Raw genomic sequence first — 26763 nt, 5'->3', positions numbered from 1 at the left:
CAATATCGTAACAAATGAAGGTATCGAAGGCGTGCAGTGAGCCATAGTGGCTACAGGTGCCGAAGTCATAGTAGACATAGTGAGGTCTTTTGGTGCCAGAGGCAGGATCGGTGCCGAAGCTGGCTCTGGTATCGCAGGTTCGAGATGCTCGGAGTCAACAAGGACGGAGCCATAGAGGCAGATTTATGCTCTGAAGACAACATGGGGACCTTTGATTTCACAGGCTTACCCTGATCACCGGAGGGTGAGGAGGGAATCAAGTAGGACCTCTTTTTGTGTTTTGTAGGAGGGGTTGAGACCTCTATCACAGAAACGGCCTCTGAGAAGGGAGACTTAAGTAACCCTTTCAGTATCAGTTTATTTTTGTGCTCATTCAGAGTGTGCTGACTGAAACTCTGATAAACGTCACAAGGAGGTTGCACCGAAAGATGGGGCACCTTCAAACAACATACACAATCATCGTGAGAATCACCATTAGATAACTTGCCATTACATGAAGCACAATGCTTAAACCCTGAAGTACCTTTCTTATCGAACATCTTGACAGAGAGACACCACAGGCAAACACTTTAAGGACAAATGAAACAAGTCTGTACTAGTAAGTCAAACACAGTTCAAAAATGCCACACAGTTGTACCACTATAGCGATCTGTATAAGTAAAACAGAAATTCCTTACTGAAAAAACACTAAGGCTAGGAAAGAAAATAGAAGTATCAGCTATGGTACTGAAGGAATACCACAAGGGTAAGGGGAGAAGGGCGTACCAACAATGATACTTGAAAGTTTACCAACGGGTAAAGCAGGGAAGAAAAATCAAGGTCTGACAGAAGAAAACAACACTAGAGATACCAATCGCTCACTAAAAGAGAAAATATCAAAAACTTTTTCACACAAAATATCAAATAAGTTTCCACTTAGCTGAGAGCTCGGCTGAAACACGGCTTTACGGCTATGCGGCAAACAAGATCTGAGGTAACAGGGAGAAGGGCATTCTGGGTAGAAGCTTAGCGCGAGGGTTTTTGGCTGGTGCGAGTTTGGTAAAAGGTTGAGACTGTTCCAAGGGCTCAGAACCGAACCCATCAGTGATGAATGGAAAGAAGATTAACAGCATCAGATCAATGCTTATCCAGAGGGAAGCAGAATATAAGAAAATATCACTACTGTTGGTGGGTCTTGATGAAGAGAAGGCATTCAATAGAGTAGGCTGGGATTGCATATGGCAATGGCATTACTTGCTTTCCCTAACAGAATAATAGGGTTTATTAAAAGGATTTATGAAGGCTCTAAGGCAAGAACTAAAGTGGGAGGGTTCCCCTCCAGCAAGGTGTGCTTGAACAGAGGAACAAGGCAGGGGCCACTTCTTTCCCCTTTATTTATTTACATTTAAAGTCATTAGTAAAGAAAACCATGATACTCAAATTCAAGGATATAAACGGTACTGTAATTAAGAAAGGTTATCTTTTAGTTATGTACTTACCATAACTTTGGATGTATGGGATCCATCTCGCCTACATTCATGACAGATGGGTTCGGAGCCGATCCATCGGCTCCGACTCGGCAACTTATATACTAGCACGAAGTCTCTCATTGGCTGGGCTATACCCTCTCCCAGGATGCACTACACCTGCTTCCCCAGATCTTGTTTGTTCGCTTTCATACACCCATGTAAACACAGAGACACTATAAGTCACTATAACCAACTAAAGTTCTTCAAGAAAGAACGCCAAGAAAAAGTGACTACAGCTCCTCTAAATCCAAAAGGCAGGGGAAGGAGGGTGGGTACTTATGAATGGCGAGATGGATCCCATACATCCAAAGTTATGGTAAGTACATAACTAAAAGATGTAATGGGATCCTATCTACTACATTCATGACAGATGGGACAGCGTCCCTAGCACCTACATCCCGGGTGGCTCATTGGAACACACTCCTGAGAACCGTGGAACCAAAGGAAGCTCTGCCACGAGAAACCACATCCAATTTGTAATGAGAAATAAAAGTGTGCGGAGAAGTCCAGGTTGCATAGCACAAATATCATCAAAGGATAACTTGGAGTGAAAAGCTACGAAGTAGCCATTGCCCTGGTAGAATGAGCCTTGACTGGAAAGGGAGATCTTTTTTGGCCTGTGAATAAACAAAAGTGATACAATCTTTAAACCATTTTGATATGGAGGCTTTTGATACTGGTTGACCCAATTTGTTCGCTGCAAAGAGACAAACAATTGATTTGATTTTCGCGTTTGGCGGTTCTATCAAATAAAAGCGTAACTGTCTATGTACGTCCAATTGATGCAAAGTATATTCTGCGTTATTAGAAATTCTGGGAAAAACACAGGGAGTTCTATGGTTTGTTGCAGACAGAAAGAAGAGGCCACCTTTGGAATAAATGCAGGGTTCAATTTCAATGAAACTCTATGTTTGTGAAAAATCAAATAGGGAGGATCAGAACAGAGAGCTTGAAGTTCTGAAACTTCGTCTAGCAGATGTTATGGCTACTAAAAGGCTGTTTTCCAAGACAGAAATTTTAAATCAGAAGTAGCAGCTGGCTCGAAAGGACGGGCAGTTAGGGCAGCAAGAACCATATTCAAATCCCAAGGAGGAACAGGATGAGATAAAGGGGCCTAAGGAGCCAAGCCCCTTTAAGGAATGCCTACAAAGTTTGTGAGACATCAATGAAGGTTCAAATGAAGCATGAAAATTAGAGATTGCCGCTAGTTGAACCTTAATGGTAGAAACTGAAGATCCCGACTGAAACAGGAAGGCCAGAAAATTCAGAACCTCCGATACTGGAGCAGTGAGAGGATCAATACCTCGTTCTTGAGCCCAGAAGGCAAACCTTTTCCATTTACTGGAATAAAGTTTGATGGTGGAAGGTTTATGGGAAGAAGACAGAATGTGGACCACATCCGGCGAGAGAGCACTATCTCGGACTAAGGATGGAAGTGGAGTAACCATGCTGCCAACTTCAGGGACCTGAGAGACGGATGAAGCCGTCCTGACTGATGAGTCAACAGGTCTGGCACCGGATCCAGAAACCATGGACCTTCTATCGCATGCCTCTGTAGGAAAGGGAACCAAACTTGACAAGGCCAGTGCGGGGCAATCAGAATCATCTCGCTCTCCATGTAAATGGCCTTCTGTATCACCCTCGGTAGGAGGAGGAACGGAGGGAAGGAGAGAAGACCGGAGGGCCAACTGTGGGTCAGAGCGTCCCTGGGAATCTGTCCCTAGGAAGGGAACAGTGTGAAGAACTCTGTGCATTTCGCATTGTGGGGGCTGGCAAACAGATCGCAGCAAGGAAGACCCCATCTGTCGAAGATTTTCGCAGCTATACTCTGATTGAGGGACCACTCGTGAGGCAAGAGAATGGTCCTGCTTAATCTGTCCGCAATCACATTGGACTTCCCGGTATGTGCGTTGCCATTAAAGCGGTTAGTAGTTACCGCCCAGTGCCAAAGTCTCATGGCTTCTCTGCATAGTGGGTAAGACCTGGTACCCCTTGCTTGTTTATGTACCATACTACCGACATGTTGTCGGATAGGATCATAATTGGGCCTTCTGGGAGGCGTGATGGAGAGCTTGGAGTACCAATAGTACCGCTCTCATCTCCAGGAGATTGATATGCAAATGTGTTTCCTGGATCTGCCATGTGCCTTGGACCGACCTGTCCAGGTAATGACCCCCACCCTACCTGGGAGGCGTCCGTGGTCACAGTGGCAGGGGCGTTGAGGAATAAATGATCGCCCTTGGTGAGATTTGACTGTAGAAGCCACCAACGCAGATCTCGGCAACTTTCCGTTATTATGATTAAGTGGTTCAATGGCAGTTCCTGATAAGACCATTGAACCGACAGTAGCCATTGTAGAATTCGCATGTGGAGTCTCGCCAACGGAACTAGTAGTATAGTCTACGCCATCGAGCCCAACAGTTGTAGAATCCGATGGGCGGGCTCTTTGTAAGTGAAGGCAGGATTTGATTTGATCTTGTAAGATCTGAATTCTTGCTGCCGGCAAAAAGCCGCATTCTTTTTGTGTCTAAGTCTGCGCCTATGAAAATCGCTGAAGGCTGTAGTACAGATTTTTGCAAATTGAATGTGATCCCCAAAAAACGGCCCAAGGTGAATGTGGCTCTGGCGCTTGAAGTAGATGCTCGGAGGTGGCTGTAAGGAGCCAGTCGTCTAGATAAGGAAACACCTGGAATCCCAGACTTCTCAGGTGAGCAGTTACCACTGCCAGACACTTGGTGAACACCCTGGGGGCTGTGGGTGAGACCAAAGGGCAGTGCTCGGAATTGGAAATGACTGACTCCGAGGCGGAAGCGTAAATGTCTCCTGGACTCTTGAGCTATGGGAATATGATAGTAAGCGTCCTGGAGATCTACTGAGCACATCCATGCATCTTTTCCAGCAAAGAAAGAATAGATTGAAGAGTGACCATTGAATTTGGACTTCTTGGCGAAGCGATTCAATGCACTGAGGTCCAAAATGGGCCTGAAGTCCCCTGTCTTTTGGCACCAAAATAATTTTGAGTAAGTTCCTGATCCGATCTGGTCGGTGGGGACAGGCTGGATGGCTCTTTTCTAGCAGCTTTGAAATTTCTAATGCTGCCTGATCCCGCTGACTGGGTGGCACGTCCGGGATTTTCCTTAAAGAAAGGGGTTTGCTGAAAGGGATGACATACCCTCCGGTGATAATCTGAAGCACCCACTGATAAACTTGTAATGGATTCCCAAGCTTTTGGATGCGCCGCAGCGACCCCGACTGGCTCCGGAGTTGCACAGTCGGGCAACCACTCAGGAGCGCTGGTTGTATGAAGAACCACGAAAGGAATCGCGGACTCCAGAGTTACGGGGCCTCTGCCACCTCTGGGCGGCGTCTTCCAAAATCCCCCTGCCTCTGGAGGGGAATCACTGGGTGGAGTAGAAAGACTTTTGGGATTTTTGAACCACATTTTCCCTCCTCTCCCAGCCTTGGGATAAGGCCTGGAAGGAGGCGAATTAGCCCTATGGCAGTCAAAGTCTTGCCCTCCTGCTCGCACCGAGTTAAGCGTGTCCTTCACCTTGGGTCCAAACAAAGATGACCCATCAAAGTCGTGAAGGAAGACTTGAAGGCCTCCGTAAGCGAACACAAGCGTAACCAGGCTTGTCTCCTAAGAACAGCGCCTGTTCCGCTGCTCTACTCACCCCTCGGCGCATCTGAGATGAGCCTCATGGACGAGTTAACAATAGAAGAAAGAGTAATCATCTGTGCCAACAGTGAGGCCAGCGCCTCAGGTAGATTACCAACAAAGAGTCATTTAGCTCTTTGAGAAGATCCCTATGGAGCCTCGTAAAATGACATAAATAATTCAGCGACCGTAAGGTAAAGGCCGCTGAGGACAGTCGCTTCCGTACCTATCCATACTCCTAGAATCCTTATTAGGAGGATGAATAGGCGTCGAAGCCTCTGCCACGTCCTGCTGTGTGGCAGAAGCCACCACCAAAGCATCTACGGTACTCCCTTAGTGAGAAATTCTTTCTGGGGGAGCTGACAAAATTTGTTAGGCCTGCAGGCACCGGTTCCACGAAATCAGGGTGTTCCCACACCCTTGAGAAACCACATCAAGGAGTTCATCAAAGGGCAGAGACACCCAGGAGGCAGGGCTGGGCTCCAAAGGCCTTGAGGAACACTGACTCCTCAGTTGAAGGGTTGGAAGGCTTCCAGTCACCTCTCTATTTTAGCATTTCCAGGATGTCTCCGAAAGAGATATCAGGAGGTGATCATGGGGACCCTTCACCATCATCGCAATCCGTGTCTTCTGTTCAAGATTCCTCGGGTGAGTCCATGTGCTTTCTTTCACACATCTTCTTTTGAGGGGGCTCCTCAGTGGGGGGGGGTCTCTGAGGAGGACTCTGAAGAGCAAGAACCCTGAACAGGGGTGTCCTGCGGCTTCTCTGACCAGTGCCTGGGGGGGTGGTCTGTGGCAGCTGTAGCTCAGGGGGCAAGAACTGGGGTTACGGCGTCAAAGGAGTGCTTCCAGAAGTGAGAGCCCTCTCCATCATGCAGAAAGCAGGTCCGCCCGAAGAGGGATGGGAGGCAGGAACCGAGAAAGACAACCTCGGGACCAGGGTCACACCCCACTCTGTCGAACCCGCCCCCATGGATGGAGCGTCAAGCAGGATCGGTGCAGATGTGGCTATTGGCACAGAGGACAGAACTGAAGATCAACACGGATCTCTGCCCCAAGGTGAGGCGCCCTCCCCCAATCCCCAGACTGAGGAAGGAACAGTTCCATGGGAACCGAAGACCAAAGGGGCAAACCCGGAGCCTGACTGAGGTCCACTATAGGCGCGCCGAGGTGATGGGTTCAGAGAAGGAAGTCGGAGCAGAAAACTCCAGAACCGGAATGGTCGAAAAGGAGTGTAAGAAGGAGTCCGTGGAGAAACCAACCCAAGTCCTGTAGGCGGATGGGTCTTATAGAAAGTGTGGGTATCCCCCTGGCTGCCAACAGCTGGTCCACAAGACGCACCATATCGTGTTCTGACAGGCTCCTGGTGGATCTAGTGGATACTCTGGACAGAGAGTCAGGTCGGTCAATGAACTGGCTATACATTTGGCCCAGGAAGGATCTATGGAAGGGGAGTATCGGGTCTGTGGAGCAAGGTCTGCAAGCACCAATGTCTCAAGTTTCGAGACAGAGATTAATGGGGTCAAATCCAACTTGGTCAAAAAAACACTCGGTGCTGAAGCGGTAGGTTCCAATATCGTAACAGATGAAGGTATCGAAGGCGTGCAGTGAGCCATAGTGGCTACAGATGCCGAAGTCATAGTAGACATAGTGAGGTCTTTTGGTGCCAGAGGCAGGATCGGTGCCGAAGCTGGCTCTGGTATCGCAGGTTCGAGATGCTCGAAGTCAACAAGGACGGAGCCATAGAGGCAGATTTATGCTCCGAAGACAACATGGGGACCTTTGATTTCACAGGCTTACCCTGATCACCGGAGGGTGAGGAGGGAATCAAGTAGGACCTCTTTTTGTGTTTTGTAGGAGGGGTTGAGACCTCTATCACAGAAATGGCCTCTGAGAAGGGAGACTTAAGTAACCCTTTCAGTATCAGTTTATTTTTGTGCTCATTCAGAGTGTGCTGACTGAAACTCTGATAAACGTCACAAGGAGGTTGCACCGAAAGATGGGGCACCTCAAACAACATACACAATCATCGTGAGAATCACCATTAGATAACTTGCCATTACATGAAGCACAATGCTTAAACGCTGAAGTACCTTTCTTATCCGACATCTTGACAGAGAGACACCACAGGCAAACACTTTAAGGACAAATGAAACAAGTCTGTACTAGTAAGTCAAACACAGTTCAAAAATGCCACACAGTTGTACCACTATAGCGATCTGTATAAGTAAAACAGAAATTCCTTACTGAAAAAACACTAACAGGCTAGGAAAGAAAATAGAAGTATCAGCTATGGTACTGAAGGAATACCACAAGGGTAAGGGGAGAAGGGCGTACCAACAATGATACTTGAAAGTTTACCAACGGGTAAAGCAGGGAAGAAAAATCAAGGTCTGACAGAAGAAAACAACACTAGAGATACCAATCGCTCACTAAAAGAGAAAATATCAAAAACTTTTTCACACAAAATATCAAATAAGTTTCCACTTAGCTGAGAGCTCGGCTGAAACACGGCTTTACGGCTATGCGGCAAACAAGATCTGAGGTAACAGGGAGAAGGGCATTCTGGGTAGAAGCTTAGCGCGAGGGTTTTTGGCTGGTGCGAGTTTGGTAAAAGGTTGAGACTGTTCCAAGGGCTCAGAACCGAACCCATTAGTGATGAATGGAAAGAAGATTAACAGCATCAGATCAATGCTTATCCAGAGGGAAGCAGAATATAAGAAAATATCACTACTGTTGGTGGGTCTTGATGAAGAGAAGGCATTCAATAGAGTAGGCTGGGATTGCATATGGCAATGGCATTACTTGCTTTCCCTAACAGAATAATTGGGTTTATTAAAAGGATTTATGAAGGCTCTAAGGCAAGAACTAAAGTGGGAGGGTTCCCCTCCAGCAAGGTGTGCTTGAACAGAGGAACAAGGCAGGGGCCACTTCTTTCCCCTTTATTTATTTACATTTAAAGTCATTAGTAAAGAAAACCATGATACTCAAATTCAAGGATATAAACGGTACTGTAATTAAGAAAGGTTATCTTTATTTACAGATTATATTATGTTGAACTTTATTAATACAGAAAAATATACTGCATTGTTACAGAATATTTTGAGAGAGTTCCAAGTCTTCTCAGACTATAAAATAAATGCTGAAGATAAAATAAAAGCTATAGCAGTAAACTATGTGCACCCATACATGAATTTGTTCAGCAATATCCACAGCTTTGGTGACACGATAAGGTGAATTGTTTAGGTGTATGGTTTAAAAAGACTTCTATTACAGCAGTTAAGGATATGTGGGAAGGGAATAAACAAAAGATAATATAAAAATTGTGAAAGTAAAAGCTCTTGATTGTGGCTATGTTTAGTAAAATACATGCAGTTCAAGTGTTTCTAGTTACTTTTTTATTAACAGGATAAGTTGTGCACCATAATTAATAAAGAATTGAAGGAATTTACCTGGGAGAGGAAGAAGCAAGAGTTAAATGAGATAAGCAGATTCCTCCCAGTAAGAACACGGTGGTTTAGGATTATCACACTTGAAGGGATTTTACAGCTTTAAAACTGAGGCTCATATGCATAAAATAAAAAGGTTATAAGTCAAAGTGGAAACAGGAGATAATGAAACAGGGAGGGAAGTTCAAGAACTAAAGAGAGTTTAGAATTTTGGATGCAGGTCCTTAAAGAGAAGTGTAACAACCATACAAAATATCTTAGTCATAAACTAGCAGAAAGTACTCTAAGAACTAGGTCAAAACGAGAATGCAGACAGGAGGTTTTACCAAAAGGGATGACTGAAAGTAACGGTATGGAAAGTAGGCTAGAGGGGTCTGGAATTTAGTGCAGAAAATTAACAAAGGAGTCAAGGATTTGGATTCAAGTAACTAGAGATGGAAAGGTAAGAGTAGGATGAGACTATGCAGAAATTTCAACTGCAGGTTAGAGACTACCCTCCCTATCAGGGATTGATAACAGAGTATAGGCATAGAGGAAGAGGAGCTTGTTAAATGAAAAAGTAGCTCTGCTAGAGTTTTTATGCTGTTTAGAATACAGGCTGCTGTTAAAAAGTGATAATTTCTAATGTACATAAAATATTGTATGTGGTGCTGCAGTGGTGTTGTCGCCTCACAGTAAGACGTTGTCCTGTTCAATTCTCAGCTAGAGCGTCTTCTGTGTGGAGACATGCATGAATGGGCGTACCTTCATTGAAGGTTGTGTGTCAGGGCTGGCAACTCGGCACGTAAAAATCTACTGCCAATCATTAGTGGACCGGAGTTCCGCTGTGGCGACCCCTAACCGGGAAAAGCCGAAAGACACAACAATGATAAAAATCAAAAACAGGAGGTTAGTAAAGATTGGGAAGAGAGACCAGAAAGGCAATTTACAAAGGAATAATGACAGGACATCTGTATGGCTCCCAAGTATGCAACAAAGTCCAGAAGGTTTAGGACTTTTCCTCGGAAGTGTGTATATAGTTATTTTTATGTAACAAACATAATTCAGAGAGTTTTTTCAGGTAGATATATGCACGACAGTGTGATCAGAAAGAACACAAGAGTTAACTTGGAAATTTTTTTTTGGGGAGGGTGCAACGAGTTGACAGATTTTAAAAATTCCCTACACAGTACTCAGGCAGAAAAGTTGGGGTAGCAAATGGCTGTTAACTAAGGAAATTATTTTTTTGAGCTGAGATGGGACACAGGATATGAATTGCCAGGGCATGTGTAGATCAGAGTACATGTGATGTGTGCTGTGTCTTTAAGAAGCACGTGAAAGACTGTACGTGCATGTATAAATTCCAGACACGTGCAATCCCTAGAGCCATTTTGAAAGAGCAGCCAGAGAGTAAGCATGCATGACTGCAGTTGTTAGTTTGTATATTAGCTACTTAAGTTAAACTCAGTAAACTTCTATAGTGATGTGTTTGTATAAAATAAAGCTGTTTGAACAGAACCCACAAAGATTCTCTATTCTGCCCAAAGTAGGACAGCGACCGCATGGTAAGGCCTTACTAAGTTTAATGCTATAAGCTGCCCCAAAAAATCTGTTATTAGAAAACAGAAATCACAACTGAAACAGACTGTAATTTAAGTACTGTAATTGGATACTGTAAATGAGACAAAGGAGCTGGAGGTGGAATTTTCAGGAAATGGAAGGAGTACATGACATGGAAATAAATGGAATTTGTGGGAGTAACACTTGCACATAATATTCAGGAAGAGGTGTGAGGTTTAAAGGAAAGCAGGAATTGAGCAATTTATGCAATGCTAGAGTGAATGATAGCTGTTAAAAAGAAATCAATTAAAAAGTAAATAATGGATGTCATGAGCACGGAAATAAGTCAACTATTTCAGGGCAAGATGCTGAAGGAAGGAATTGCTACTGAAAGGGTTAGCTCTAACAGGGATAAATTATCTAAAGGGCAAATGGAGAAAGATGTTAAGCATTGGCATCTAGTAATAACAGGGGGCTAATATCATGACTTCAGAGGAAGTAAGAGAAAGATGCTCAAGTTTCCATTGGAGACTTCTTGAGTTATCAAGCCTTAAAAAGGAATTAAAAAAAACTAAACTGGCTGAAAATTGGTAAGGAGAATTGGCCTCGAAATGTTTAATGGGTGATGGAATCCAGGAGACAAGGTGGAATGGGGCATTCTATCTAAACTATACAGGCTGCTGTCATACTGACCAGCAAGAGCAGAGTAAGTATGTAGTATACAGATTTAGATGAAAAGCAGTGGGAAATCATTTGTCAAGTGCCAGGGAACATCTTACAAATCCAAGAAATTCTGAATTTTTGCATGAAATGCCTGCCCATGCACTTTTATACCCAGTAAAATTACATAAAACACTTTTATCAGTGGAGGATATGGCCTTGACGTGTGGGATTACTGAAAGAGGACCAGTTTTCTATTAGAAACAGTGAGTGATGCAGAGGAAGGAAGAAATATTAAATAATTGATATGGGTTATAATGTTAATGGTTAAGATGACATTCAGAAGAAAGTGGAAGTGAGCCAACAGCCCAACAAAAGAAGCAGTGGATTTGATGGTGAATACCATGGAAGAAGGGGGGGGGCATTTGTAGGTGGAAGGGCTCCTATGGTTAATGTATTCACTGGAAGACAACATTAATGAAGAGACTGGAGAAAAGGATATGGAGAAAGTACAGTTTTGTACCTACCATAAATGTAGATGTCCGATAGGTATGCATCTGCAGTCATGACATATGGGTTGTCCTGCCTCAGGCAGCCCTTCGGTCGGCCGGATTCCAAAGAACTGGTCCGGCGTCGGCTGATGTCGCCCTTGCCCCGACGTCAGAGCGCCTGGGGTATAAAAACGTCAGCCGACGCCATCTTCCTCAGTTTTTCTTGCCCCAGATGCCAGGTTCCCTCTAAGGAAGGCTAAATTTGGAGGAATGTAATAAATTCCAAACATGCACAGAAATATATATATGCATAAATATATATATATATATATATATATATATATATATATATATATATATATATATATGTAAAACAAATACACCATAATAGATAACCCCAGCAAGCTATGAGAGGGATAAGTACCCAAAAAATACCACAGAGGGGAAGGAGGGAGGGTAAACCTGACTGCAGATGCATACCTATCGGACATCTACATTTATGGTAGGTACAAAACTGTACTATGTCCTTCAAGGATGCATCTGCAGTCATCACATATGGGTAGAATACCATAGCCAATCTGGGGGTGGAGGATCTATGTAAAGGATGGTGTAGCTAAAATGCCCTGCAGGACTGCTGTAGCAAAGCCTGCTCTGGATCTGGAGTATAAAGGTAAATTGTAATGCTTGGAAAATGTATGCACGGAGCTCCATGTAGCAGCTTCTAAAATGTCCTTGGTAGCCACCCCTCTTAAGAAGGCTGTGGAGGTGGCTGTGGCTCTGGTCGAATGAGGTCTAATGTTAGCTGGCACAGTTTTTCCATGAAAGGAGTAACACAAACGAATGCAGTTTCCTATCCATTTAGAAATTGTCTATTTTGAAATTGCTTTTCCTTGTGTACTAGCAGCATATGCTACAAACAGCTGGTCAGTTTTTCTGTTACTTTTAGTTCTGTCCAAGTAGTAGCGCAACTGTCTGTGTATGTCCAGGGTGTGCAGAAGCTTTTCCCCTTTGTTTTGTGGATTTGGAAAGAAGGTAGGCAGGTGAATAGCTTGGTTTAATGAGACCCTGGATACCACCTTTGGCATAAATGAAGGATTGGTTCTCAAAGAGACTCTGCCTTGATGAAAGATAAGAAATGGCTGCCCTGCCATGAGGGTCTGTAACTCAGATACTCTTCTTGCTGAGGTTATGGCCAGAAGGAAAGCAGTCTTCCAAGACAGGAACTGTAGTTCTGCAGATGCTGCTGGTTCAAAGGGAGGCAGTGTTAGTTTTTCCAACACGAAGTTAAGGTCCCAAGTAGGCACCGGTGGATTCCTTGGGGGATTAATGTTTTTAATTCCTCTTAGAAACTGTCTTAGGAGAGGATGAGGGAAGACAGATGGATCAGTATTGTACTCTGCTGAAATTGCTGAAGCATGACTTTTAATGGAAGAGTAAGACAGGCCATTTTGGAGCATTTCTGCTAAATATTCCAGGATATGTGCCATGTTCATAACTGTTACATCTAGGCCCTTTGAGGTGCTCCAGGTATGAAATCTTTTCCATTTTGCTGAGTACGCCTTTCTTGTGGAAGGCCTGCGAGCTTCCATGATGATATCCTTCACTCTCTTGGATAGCTTATCCTGGTGATGAGTCAAGGTATTTTCCAGGCAGCTAGTTGTAATGTTTTCAGGTTGGAATGCAGAGTTTTGTAATTGTGCTGTGTCAGGAGAAGCAGCCATTGTGGAAGAAGCCATGGTTTCGTCCGTGACATGCTCTTTAGCAATGGGTACCAGTGCTGTCTTGGCCAGTCCGGAGCTATCAGAATCACTCTTGGCTGCTCTGCCCTGATCTTCAGTAAGACCTTGGTCATTAATGGAAAAGGTGGGAATGCATACACTGTTAGAGTTCTCCAGCTGAAAGAGAGGGCGTCCACTTTCCATGCTTGTGGGTGGTATGTCCTTGAGCAGAATTTCTCCAGCTGATGATTGTGTGGGGAGGCAAAGAGGTCTATGTCCAGTCTCCCCCATGATTGTGTTATCTGATGGAAGATGTCTGGGTGCAGCATCCATTCGTGTGCATCCATGATGATCCTGCTTAAGCTGTCTGCCAGTATATTGTCCTTTCCTGGCACAAACTGGGATTGCAGCTGTATATTGAGTGTCAAGGAAAGTTCCCATAGATTCATTGCCAGTCTGCAAAGAGGGTAGGAATGGGTGCCTCCTTGCTTGTTTATGTACCACATAACTGTAGTGTTGTCTGTCCTTATTAGCAGGTGGCCTTGATGTAGAAATAACTTGAAGGCCTCAATTGCATGTATCACTGCCAGCATTTCCTTTTGGTTTATGTGCATGCGTAGCTCTTTTTGTGACCATAGTCCTTGAATGCACCTTCCCTCCATGTGCGCTCCCCATCCGTGGTCTGAAGCGTCCGTTGTAATGGTTTGGCTGGCTATTGGCTTGCTGAAGGGCAGACCCCTGTTTGACTGGCTTGCTTGAGCCCACCACAGAAATTCCCTTTGAAGGCATGGGATGAGTAGTATCAAAGTTTCCAAGCTGTGACTGTGCTGAGTCCATAGACTCCTTAGGTACCACTGTAGTTTCCTCATATGTAGCCTTGCTTGAGGAATCAGAAGAATGCAAGAAGCCATGTAACCCAGGGCCTGCAGGATTTTCCTTGCAGTCAGCTGAGTTTGTCTTGACAGGTTGTTGAAGTAATCCGGTAGTTGACTTTGTTTTTCTTCTGTGAGGAAAGCCATTTGGGTGGTTGTGTCTAGATTCGCACCCAGAAAAGTTATTCTTTGGGATGGTACAAGTCTTGACTTGTGAATGTTGACTGTATATCCCAAGGCCTGAAGTAGGTAGATGGCATAATTCAAGTGTTTTACCAAAATTTGTTGGCTGTCCACTTGTATAAGGCAGTCGTCCAGATACGGGTATATTTGCATCTCCTGAAGTCTGCAGTGTGCAATTACTGATGCCAGGCATTTCGTGAATACTCTGGGCGCAGTAGATAAGCCAAAGGGCAATGCTGAGAATTGATAGTGCTCTGAACCTGCAAGAAATCTGAGGTGTCTTCTGCAGCTTTGTCTGATAGGGACATGCAGGTATGCCTCCTTGAGGTCCAGAGTTACCAGCCAAGACCCCTTGCCCAGCATGGGAAGGAGTTGCTGTAGAGTCAGCATTTTGAATTTTGGCACAATGAGATAAGTATTTAGTGCGGACAAGTCGAGAATAGGCCTCCATTGCTTTTCTTTTCTTGGAACAAGGAAGAGTCTGGAATAAAATCCTTGGCCTTGTTCTGAGAGAGGAACCTTTTCTATTACTTTCAATTGCATTAAGTTGGAGATTTGTTTCAAAGCCTCTGCCCTTTGATTTGGTGGCAGGTCTGGCATGCCTTTTCTTTTCGGTAATGTGTGGAAATGGAACCTGTATCCTTTGTCTATTATTTGTAGTGTCCATTTGTCCCTTGTAATAATGTGCCAATTTTCTGAAAATAAGAAAAGCTTTCCGCCCAAAGGTGCTTCCAATTGAGCCCTGGTTGGCGGTGTCAAAGTAAAGTCATTGAGTCTGTCCTTGTGCAGCAGTTGTAGGCCCTGCACTACTTCTCTGGTTGGGAGGCTGCCATTGACGTCCTCTGTAGGAGCCTCTAGCTTGCCCTCTACCTCTGGCACGCCTGTTCTTGCCTCTCTGAAATCTCTCTGTGTCTGGAAAGGACCAGTTCTTGGAAGGCCAATTTCTGCTGAATCTTGGTGGTTGGACTTGCATAAAATCTTTGACTGTTTGTACAGATTTTGCCTTTTCTTCAAATTTCTTTAAGACCTCCTGAGCAGTGGAGCCAAATAACTTTTGCTTTTCCAGTGGAGCATCCAGAAGCTTTGCTTTAATATGGTCTGGCAGAGATTGTTCCTTCAGCCAAGCATGCCTACGTATGACTGCACCTGTCATAGCTGACCTACATGAAGCTTCCAATGCATCATAACCACACTGCAAGAAATGGTTGCTAACCTGTTGAGAGTTATGTACCAGATCCTGAAGTGATTTACGATCTAGGGGTTCAGGTGAAGTCAGTTTTTTATGCAATTCATCTAACAAATACTCTTGGTACTGTATCATATGAAATTGACAGTTTAAAGCCCTCATGGAAAGGGTAGCAGAAGTATACACTTTTTTACCCCATCGCTCTAAAGCCCTGGACTCCCTTTCAGAGGGGAGTGGATTTTTAGTAGTGACAGCTACAACCCCTTTAGGGCCCTGGGAAATAGTTTCTGGATCAGCAGAGTGGGCCTTGTAAAGGAAAATATGTGATTCCGGGACCCTGTAATACCTATCGGGTTTGGCAGGAGCCGGAGGGAGAGTGTCAGGGGTTGTGCTAGACTCAGAGTACACATCATCAATGACATTCAAAACAGGGGGAATAGCCAAAGGTCTATGCTGAGGCAAATGCAAGAAGGTCCTTAATCTCTTCCTGGAATCAGAAAATTCCTGGCCCTGCTATTGGAAATGCTCCCTCATAGTGTGCAGAGTTTCCCCAATAGACAGCTCTTCAGGAGGGGAGGCCGAAGGGATAGATTCCTCTGCATCAGAATCCTCGTAGGCCGAAAAAGCCCCCTCCTGGTAGTCAGAGAGAGCAGAGCCATCAGAGGCCTCATCTGAGGAGAGGGGATCAGAGGGCTCAACCCTGGGCCTTTTTTCTGTAGGAGGTTGGGAGCCCCTGTCTGGATGAGGCTGAGAGCCCCTGATTAATGAAATAAGGTCCTCTGCTAGACTAAGGATCTGAGAACCTGTAGTGGGTCCCTGAGGGATAACCCTGGGAGGCATAGTTTTTGAGTGTTTAGCAGCTTTAGCCCTTGAGAATGCCTTAATAGACATGGATGCAGGAGGCCTGGCTGCACCACGTGCTGGTAAGGGAATGGTGTTGGAAGGTTCCTGGACACCAGATTCCAATGGAGATTCAATAACCGATACAGTAGTGGCCTCCGGGGCCGAGGTTGTCGGTTGTACAGTTTCGGAGGACGGAAGTACCAAGGACTCGGTTTCAGCCGAGACCAAGACACTCGCGGTAGGCCTGGCCGTGGTTTTAGCCGAAACAGCGGACCGCGTGTGTTGGTCCTTGTCCTTCCGTTTCTTTATTAAATGTGAAGTCGGAGTCTCCGACGGCATATTGTAAGCAAAACTAGCCCCAAAAAATTCCTCTGCAAACTCCGCCCGATGTCTTAGAGTGCATCGGTTGAAGGAAGCACAGGCGGAACAGGCCGAGACGTCGTGGTCTGGGCCTAGGCAAGGTAGGCAATATGAGTGGAAATCCTTATGAGGTATTTGTTTCCCACAAGTTAAGCAATTATTAATTTTATCTGACATCGGCTGAGGCAAGAAAGAGTCCCCAATGGGGTACTTAGCTTTTGAAGTCTTCGGTTTAGCTGAATTACAGGAGCTGGCCGACCGGCACTTGCGAACTGCTTCTGCTTCTGGCACCACGCGGCAAGAAAGACCGAGGAAGATGGCGTCGGCTGACGTTTTTATACCCCAGGCGCTCTGACGTCGGGGCAAGGGCGACATCAGCCGACGCCAGACCAGGACTTTGGAATCCGGCCGACCGAAGGGCTGCCTGAGGCAGGACAACCCATACGTGATGACTGCAGATGCATCCTTGAAGGACATCATTTATTAGTCACTAGCTGGACAAAGGTACAAACCATAAACAGTTTTGTCTTCGGTGTAGGGCATAGGACGCTGAAGGAGTAGTTTATTTAGTATTAATACAATTACAGTTACAGTAGGGAATTCAAAAGGAAAGTAGAGAGATAGACATATTACAAGGAAGGTAAAGTAAGACTGACTAATAGGACATTTTATGTAAAGTGAATAGTTATGAATTAGGCAGGAAAAGGTGTGCATGCTATTAAGGAATTTAAAAGCAATATATAGTGTATGGAGACACCACAGTTCATAGCAATGGACACACTCATTCAAGGTTACTGGGGAAGCAAGTAATCAAGTGCACAAATTGAAAGAACTATATAATATTGCATTTCAAGAATAAATAATGACAAATAACACAAATAGACATAAATGACACAAGGAAACTTCCAAACACTGGACCCAACCTAATTTGGCTTTGTCAGGGACAGGTCATGCCTGCTCAATCTGTTGGATTTCTTTGAGAAAATCACTGGGGCCATGAATGAGGGTAAAACTGTGCATATTGCCTACCCTGACCTGGCTAAGGCATTTAACACAATGCTCCACTCAAGTATTACAGAGAAACTGACAAAACTGAGCACAAATCCCTGCGTCACCAGGTGGACAGCCAGATGGCTTCTAGGCAGGACACATGTTGCTACAGTGGGTGAATCCAGATCCAACAAGAGGCCAGTTACTAGTGGTGTGTCACAGGGCTCAGTGCTGGGACCTCTCTGTTTCAAAATATCCTTTGCTGACGTCAAAGTTAATACAGAAGGCCTTTGGCTGATTAAGTCTGTTGACAACTGCAAGTTGGGGGCAATCAATGAATCCTCCAACTATGTGGATAACCCTTGGAAGGGTACAACTGAGACAAATGATTGGTGCCAGATCCACAGCGTAAAACTAACTGCAAAAAATGCATAATCATACCCTTTGTGAAGTCAAATACCTCTGCAAATTACAACATTAACACCACACTCCTAAGAGTAGACTAAGAGGTGAGAGACCTAAGTACACAGACAGCAGCCTGAACTTTGACTGCCATGTGTCCACAGTGGTGAGGAAATCATTCTATGTGGCACAGCTTACAAGTAAAGGTATGGAATCCAGAGCCAAAGAAGTTAATAGTCAAACTGTATTCGGCCCTCAGACCGATAATAGAGTACAATACACCTTTTAGCACAGCTGACCAAGCACTTGCAACAGCTGGAGTGGCCTCAGAGTTCCTTACAAAAAAAAATACAAGGTGCAAACATGTCCTATGCGGACAGACTAAAAAGCCCTATCCTTTTACTCTGTCTCCTACAGACTATTAAAGGGTGATCTATACCTAACTTACAAGGCACTCAAATTCAGTTCTGACTGAACTGTTACACATTCACAAGACAAACTGCATGAGGGTTACCCAATCTAGAGATCTAAACCTGGCTGTGACAAGAACAAAACATATTGAAGAGACAATGTGTCTCAGTGATTACTCCCTCTCTGGAACAGGCATCCTATTCACGTAAAGCAGAACACTTCCCTGACACTCTTCAAATGCAGTTTGGATCAATGGATAAAAAATTTTAAATTCACTCCTGGGGTGGCAACCATGTCCCTTATGGACAGGGGCAGTCTGTAAAATACTCAAGGCATAGGCACAAACCTAACTATCTTCTAGCCCTTAGGAATCGAAAATCTGGGTAATAATGACTAGGCATGTAAGGGCTCTTAAGCCATTAGCCTAGTAATATCCTATGAACCTAAGAAGATTGGATGGATAAATAACACAATATTTGGGGCTGTTGGCAATCATATGCATAAAGCTTTCTCATACCCTCAGGGGTTAAAGTGAAATGAATACCCAAGTAAATATTCCATATTTTATTTTACAGATGTAGCAAAGACAGACAACAACTGAAAGTATTCATCAGTAATGGGCTAATTCGGTTGGAATACTGTTGGGGAGTGTGGATACGATGGAAAGAATAAGATGTGAGCAGGAATAAGATCATACTATGCACGAGGATTGCAAACTATTTGTTAAAGAAAGCTGATTGTTGTTTTAAAAAAAGAATGACCATCCTAAATCTTCAGCAGTGTCTTTTGTGCCTCAGACAATTTTAGATTCCAGTACCTCATTCTGAATGTTTGTTCATGGAACCGGCTATTTGAAGCATACATGTGGTAGATTTTTAACTTATCTGTTATGCAAGGAAACTGTAGGTAGCAAAAGGGGTACGTTTTGGTTTACAGGCGTTACAGGAGAGGGTCTATGTGCCTCAACAAAATATAACCCTATAGAGATCATCACATCTGGTAATATATCTTCCAGACAAAGAAACAGCAGTTTGCATACAATATTCAGATGTCTTTCTGATGTTCTCCATGTCCTCTCTAATCATTGACACATTTGTGTGTCTGCCTAAATTTCTACACTTTAGAATTTTCCTACCTACCCTAGCAATGCTAAGTTAATAAAATCAAGGAAATCAAACCAAGTAAAACATGAATTAATTACCCCTAAAGACTTGTCTTAAATGAAAGAGGTGAAAAGCTAAAGCACACAAATGCATACTTTATTCCGATTCCTTTCACACACTTCCTGGTACTACCTGACCCTCCAAGGATTAATTTATGTTATTAAAAAACTCAGGTTACTGTAAGCAAGCTAAGAGTAAACAGATGGTATACCACATTAAGAATAAGGGCTGCTAACACATATCCAAAGGCAGTGTTAGGTTTGATTTGAAAAATCAAAGCAAGTCACTAATGACCAGTGCTCCTAAAGTGTGTAAAGAAGGTTTAGTTAGGTAATAAAACATTCTATATGCTGCATGTCTATGTGATTTTAAATTGCTTACCTTGCTGACAGTGGAAAAGAGAGCATCATCTGAACTACCAGCAGTGTTGGAAGCTGCTTTGCTATCCAAATCTTTACACACTTCTGTTTTCTCTTCTGTAGAAGTAATGGTAGTTGCAGCTTTGGCATCTAAAACAGGTTCGCTTACCGGAAGAAGAAACAAGAGTGCAGAAGCTCGTAAACCTGATTAATAAAGTACAGAATGGAGAAAAATCAATCTACGCAAACTATATAATTCACTGGTATAGCAGAGCATTTCAACTGGATAATACAGCCTAGGAGATAACAGCAGGTTTTAAAAACTGGCAATAACTAAATTCCTACAGTAGTGGGAATCATCAAGACACTTGTGCCTTAACTGCCCATACACTGCTTGTTCTAGTAATAGAAAATGACTCTGTCCTCTTCTACTAATCCACAAATGCATGGGAGTGCAAATAATCAGGGTGATGGCAGCTGCAACTGTAACATGGAGTGGACAACAGTGGATACAGAAAAAAAAGGGGAGCTTGGAGTCGCATGGAATTTAAAATTCAACATCACGAGAGATGGAGATATCAGTGTGGGTACGATTCTGCACAAATAGCAAAACAACATTCCTCAATATAAATATGTAAAAATGATGACAGCACTCATCATTTTATGCATGTATTTAGACGTCCTATCATTCTTGGATGCTCAGGATTCTGTGTTAAATTTTGTACACATTTTGTTTAATATTTTATTCACCTTAACCTGGTATCTAAAAATTTCTCTTTTTCTAGGACTCCACTAAAATGGGATTTCACACCTGGATATTCACAGTTAAATGTAAATAAATACATTAAAAGGACAGTGGGGACAATCTAGTAGCCATTTTGTGGGAATAAGAAAGACAAGGTATAGCAAATGGAAAAAGTAAGGCAACATAAGGGACTAAGTCCTAAAGTACAAGGCAGCAAAAAAGACAAATTACATTCAGTCTTCAGAAGTGGTGCACTACCATCCTCATCACATTGATCTCTATAGCAATAGCTGGTCTGTACAGATCTGAAACATCAGGACCCATCACCAGCTTTATAACAGATGTATCAAACTAATGTCTGCAGAAGAGAAATATTTGGTTCCCTTTACCATAGTTTTTATTTCTACGAAAAACAACAGAGATGTCAGAAAAAATATTTATCAGATTTAACTTCTTCCAATATCATCAATATATAAAAAAATCAAGATGGGACACTATTTAGACATCATGCTCCTTTTTAATGTACTTTAACAAAGTTTTAATACATAATAATAATAAAGTAATGATTCAATAACAGATACAATGCAGTGAAAATAAAGATGAAAGTGCCAATGTAATTGAAACCCATCACCAAAACTATATCTAAAAATAGGATATTTGGTTCATTAAAGATAAGAAGCATCTGCATAATACAACCACAGCTTGCAATGATCTAATGTGTGTCTCTTGGTAGCCATAGCAGTTGTAAGACATCTTCTTTGCACATTACTGTCATAGCCAGAAAGCAAGTCAAGAAGGTAATACTCCAGCATTCACTGTACCTAAAACAGTAGTATCAGCTTCAATGGCTCTTCAGTTTTAACCATGATTATTTTAGGTGAATAAAGGCTGGCATACTGGTAGCTACAAAGCCATCAACTAGAAGCAGAAATGAAGCATTATTTATTTATTCATCCATTCATCCACTCATTCCATTTGTTACCTCAGATTATCAATCTGGGTTAAAAGCCCCTTTTTCAGCACAGGCAGGGGAGAAGAGCTCCAATAATGACACAGAATATCAATAAAACATTTACACATTTACAGCAAGTACTAGTAAAACCAAAACACTGCCTGTAAATAGAATTGTGTGTACACGGTACATGCACAATAAATAAGTAATAAAACAGTGCATAGCATGTCTGTGTACAATTGTTACACTAAGTTGTAAACCAAGGTTAGAGAAAAGGAAACTGTATTGGGATGAGGGGGTATGTAATTAGCAAATCTAAGTGGTGTGGAGTGAAGAGGAAAATATAACAGGAGGAGTAAAAAAAGGCAGGTTGAAGATTAAATAGTGTCAGACAGGCAGTGAAGCAGGTGGACTAGCATTTGTTTGAGTACAATATGAGTGAAAATGGTTTGTGCAAAGAGAAAAAAGAACTATGAATGTGTTACTTATGTGATATGGGGGCACCAGGAGTTCCAGTTACCATGTAGATACTGCTTTTGTTTTATTTCGCATATCTTATTAGTTTCAATGCACAACTGTAGGGGTAAGCCATTCCACATTTATTTACATATGGGTAGAGATAGTCTCACAAATTAAGAAGTTATGTACTCACCCATAATGTTCCATGTTTGTTGTCCATCTCGCCTATATTCTTGCTGGTTGGGGTTCGGAACCATGCATCGGTTCTGACTCAGCCTAATACAAAAGCTCGAGAGCTTCCACTGGCTCGAGGCTAACCCCCTGTCCTATGATGCACCGGGTAAGTTACCCAGATCTTGTCTGCAGGCAAAAGCAGTAGAAGTAATGCTACCTATTTGTAATAACAGGTTGGAAAAACAGTAGGAGGAGGAAATCAGAGACTCCAAAACTAATATAACTATATACAAATATATATATATATATATATATATATATATATATATATATATATGGGTATAGGACACCTGCTCGACTAGCATATGTCCAAATCACAAATCATCAAATACACATACACGAAAGCGCTCAACACCGAAAAGCGCTTCCGTGTAGGTGTAGTTCAAAAAAAAAATCTACGTTTCTGCAGGGGGACTTTGCCCCCCCTACACCCCCCACACACACCCTACTTTATTATTCTTACTCCGAGATTGCACTACAGTGGGGAAAAGGTAATTTTCCCTTACCTGCACTTTGTGTGTGTTCGATGTTTTGTGATTCAGACATATACTAGTCAAGCATGTGTCCAGATCTTATCTCTCTCTCTCTCTCTATATATATATATATATATATATATATATATATATATATATATATATATATATATATATACACACACACATATATATATATATATATATACATATATATATATATATATACATGCACACACATTTGTATATATATACATACACATATATATACATATCCACCCAGTCCTCCAGGAACAAATGAGGGGGAAGGTGGGTGGGACGCAAGAATATAGGTGAGATGGACAACAAACATGGAACGTTATGGTGAGTACATAATGTCAATGTTATGTTGTCCAATCTCACCTTAATTCTTGCTGGTTGGGACAGCATCCTTTGCTCCTTTATCCTAGGGTGACTCCGGAAAACAAGCTCTTCAATACAGTGGAACCGAAGGAAGACCTGCTCCGGGAGGCCTCATCTACTTTGTAATGAGTAATAAAGGTATGACGCATCACCGATGTGGAAGCTGCACAAATAGAGTCCATAGGAAGTCTAACTTGGAAAGCAGAGGATGTTGAGACCGCTGTTGTAGAATGCCCCTTCACTTTACCTGGTAGTCGTCTGTTATGATTACTGTATGAGAAGAAAATGCTGTCTTGTAAGCCATTTAGACAAAGTTACTTTAGAAATTGGCACTCCTTTCCTTTTTTTTGAAAAGGACACAAAAATCTGGTCAGACTTGCTAAAATCTTTGGTCTTATGCAAATAAAAACGTAGCTGTTTGTGTACATCCAGTCAATGCAATCTGTATTCTGCCTTGTCGCTTGTTGAGAAAAACACTGGTAATTCAATAGATTGATTCAGATTGTTTTCCAAACAAAGTTTTAAGCAAGAAAGGGAGATTAGTTCTTAGGGACACAGAGTCTTTGTGAAAAACTATATAAGGAGGGCATATAGAGAGTGCTTGGAGTCCCGACACTCATCTCGTGGAGGTAATGGCTACTAAGAAAAGAGTTTTCCACAACAAAAACTTTATATCATAAGATGATGCAGGTTCAAAGGGTGGCAGCACTAAGGCAAAAAAAAAAAATGAGGTCCCAAGGGGCTGGAAGTTGCCTGATTGGGGGCCTGAGTAAGAAGGTACTTTTCAAAAAGGCCTTAAATAACCTGTGGGACATGATAGGCATTCCCAGCTCACCGGTATGAAAATTAGAAATGGCTAGCAATTGTACCCTGATGATAGGAGCCCCTTCATCAAAAAGCCTGGTGAGAAACTCTAGAACTGCAGTAATAGGAGCCATACAAGGCTCTATATTGTGCTTAACAGCCCAGTAGGAAAATCTTTTCCATTTACTTGAATACAGTTTTCTCGTAGACGGTTTGTGGGAAGAAACCAAGATATGCTTAATTGCCGGGGAAAAATTGTAACACCTGGCTAAACGTGGAATTGGAGCAGTCATGCTGCAATTTGAGGGTCTGGATGGACAGATGGAACGTTCCCGATGAGTAGGTTGAAAGGTCTGGAACTGGGTCCAGAAAGTACAGTTGTGTACACTTACCATAAATGTAGATGTTCGAATGCAGTCATCACACTTGAGTTATCCTGCCAGGGGTAGCCCTCAGTGAGCCCGAATTCGAGGCTTAGTATTTCTACGTCAGTTCTTGTCACTCTAGGACTGACGTCAGGTCGTCAGTGGTATAAACTTAAGCAGCCGACTCCATTACATCAGTTTTTCTTGCCCCAAATGTCAGGAGCCCCCAAATAGGGAGCTAGATTATGGTGGAATAACACCACCAGTAGAAAGTAAATATCAAATGCACTGTAAATAGTGAGAGAGGGAAAGAGAAAGAGAGAGAGACCAGAGGGATGGAGGGTGGGAAAGCAGGACTGCAACAGTGAATACACTCAAACATCTACATTTATGGTAAGTGTACACAACTGTACTATGTTCTTCGTGTTTCACTGTTGCAGTCATCGCACTTGGGTTGATTCCCAAAGCTGATGTAATGGGTGGAGGCAGTCAAGAAGAGTTGGGGCTGGCTAGTATGCCCTGCAGGACTGCCTGCCCTGTATTTGAAAAAGATAAGCAGGTGGTAATTGCTTAAAGGTATGAACAGCAACTCCAAGTTGCAGCCTCCAGGATGTCCCAGGTAGGGACCCCTCTGGGAAAAGCTGCAGAGGTGGAAGTTGCCCTAGTGGAATGTGTTCTGACACCCTTTGGGGGTGTTTTCCCATGGTGTTTGTAACAGAAATGGATGCAGTGTGCTATCCATTTGGAAATTGTTTTGAAATGGCCTTTCCCTCTGCCCCTGCTGCAAAGCTGACTAGTAACTGGTCAGTTTTCCTAAAGGGCTTAGTCCTATCCAGGTAGAATCTGAGCTGTCTGTGCACATCCAAAGAGTGCAGGATCCTTTACCTCTTATTTTGAGGTTTAGGGAAAAAGGTGGGCAAATAAATAGATTGGTTGACAGCCACACTAGACACCGCTTTAGGCATGAAAGTTGGGTTAGTCCTGAGGGAGACCCTGTCAGCATGAAAAATGAAGGGTTCCACAGCCATGAGTGCTTGTAGCTCAGACACTCTTCTAGCTGAAGTGATGACCAGAAGCAAGGCTGTTTTCTAAGAGAGGAATTTTAACTCTGCTGAAGCTGCAGGCTCAACAGGGGGGGGCAGTAGCGTGAGGTTTTCCAACACAAAGTTAACATGAGCTTCTCCAACACAAAGTTAAGGTCCCAAGCAGGGGTAGGGGCTCTTCTGGACGGCCTTAAGTTGTTAGCCCCTTTAAGGAACTGCTTGATGAGGGTGTGTGAAAAGAGAGGTGGCTCTGTGCTGTAATGAGCAGAGATGGCAGAGGCATGAATTTTAATAGAAGAGAAGGATATGCCCCTGTGAAGTAGGCCTGCTAGGTAATCAAGGATGAGAGGTAAGGAGGGCTGTGCTGGTTCAGCTCCTTTAGCCTGGATCCAGGAGCAATACCTTTTCCACTTGTCAGCATAGGATTTTCTAGTGCTGGGACATCTGGCTTCACGTATAATGTTCAGGATTTGCTTATTTAGGCTGGCCACTGGAGGAGAGGTCAAGGAATAAGCTAGGTTGCCAGGTTCAGGGTCTGCAATTGTGGATGCAAGAACTCTCCTTTCTGCTGGGTCAGAAGAGTTGGAATCTGAGGGAGGTGCCATGAAGGCAACAGTGACTGTGCAGTAGTGGGTACCAGTGTTGGCATGGCCAGTCCGAGGCAATCAGGATTGCCCTTGGTTCTTCCTCCCTTATTTTGAGTAATACCCTTGCAAGAAGAGGTAGAAGGGGAAGTGCATAGATAGAGAGGTTTACCCATTGGAAGGATAGGACATCCACTTTCCAGGCCTTGTTGTGAGGGTCCCTGGTGCAGAATTTGCTGAGCTGGTGGTTGTCGTGGGAGGCAAATAGGTTCACCTTCGGGGTACCCTACTTCTGGGTTACCAGGCTGAAGGTGTTGTGGTTTAATTGCAACTGGTGTGGGTCTAGGAGGTTTCTGCTCAAGTTGTCTGCCAGAGAGTTTTGCTTGCCTGGCAGGAATTGTGCTAGCAGTTGAATTTGCATGGCTGAAGCCGTGTGCCAAAGGTTCATGGCTAGCCTGCAGAGTGGATAAGAGTGGGTTCCTCCCTGCTTGTTGAGGCACCACATCACAGTGGTTTTGTCTGTTTTGATTAGTAGGGGCCCTGGAGACAGTAGGGGTCTGGAAAGCTCTCAGAATGTGCTGAACAGCTAGCATTTCTTTTTGGTTGATGTGCAAATGTATTTGATTTGGGCTCCAGTGGCCCTGAATGCACCTGCCATCCAGGTGCGCACCCCAGGCATAGTCCGATGCATCTGTGGTTAGGGTCTGGGAGGCATGGGGTTGTGAAAAGGGAAGTCCCTTGTTGTGGTTGCATGCTGCTTCCCACCAAAGAAAATATTTCCTTAGACAAGGTATAATAGTTTCCGGGTCCTGAGAATGCTGACACCAAAGGTTTAAGTACCATTGAAGTTTCCTCATATGCAGTCTGGCATATGGAATTAGTAGAATGCAGGAAGCCATGAACCCTACAG

At 43.4% G+C, this 26763-nt stretch overlaps 1 protein-coding gene across 1 annotated transcript in view; it reads right to left on the bottom strand.

Moving 5' to 3' along the window:
• ZZEF1 (zinc finger ZZ-type and EF-hand domain containing 1) overlaps positions 1-26763 on the bottom strand; it is a gene marked incomplete in the record, with an annotated part of 3903331 nt that overhangs the window by 1190242 nt on the left and 2686326 nt on the right. Inside the window, 1 exon segment of the mRNA XM_044082903.1 lies at positions 19815-19996. Within this exon segment, the coding sequence (XP_043938838.1) occupies positions 19815-19996 (182 nt within the window).

The sequence above is a fragment of the Protopterus annectens genome, chromosome 9.part0 (genome assembly GCF_019279795.1).
Source record: "Protopterus annectens isolate FY-2018-M chromosome 9.part0, PAN1.0, whole genome shotgun sequence".
Classification (NCBI taxonomy): domain Eukaryota; kingdom Metazoa; phylum Chordata; order Ceratodontiformes; family Protopteridae; genus Protopterus; species Protopterus annectens.
This window is presented reverse-complemented; position numbering and strand designations above follow the sequence as displayed.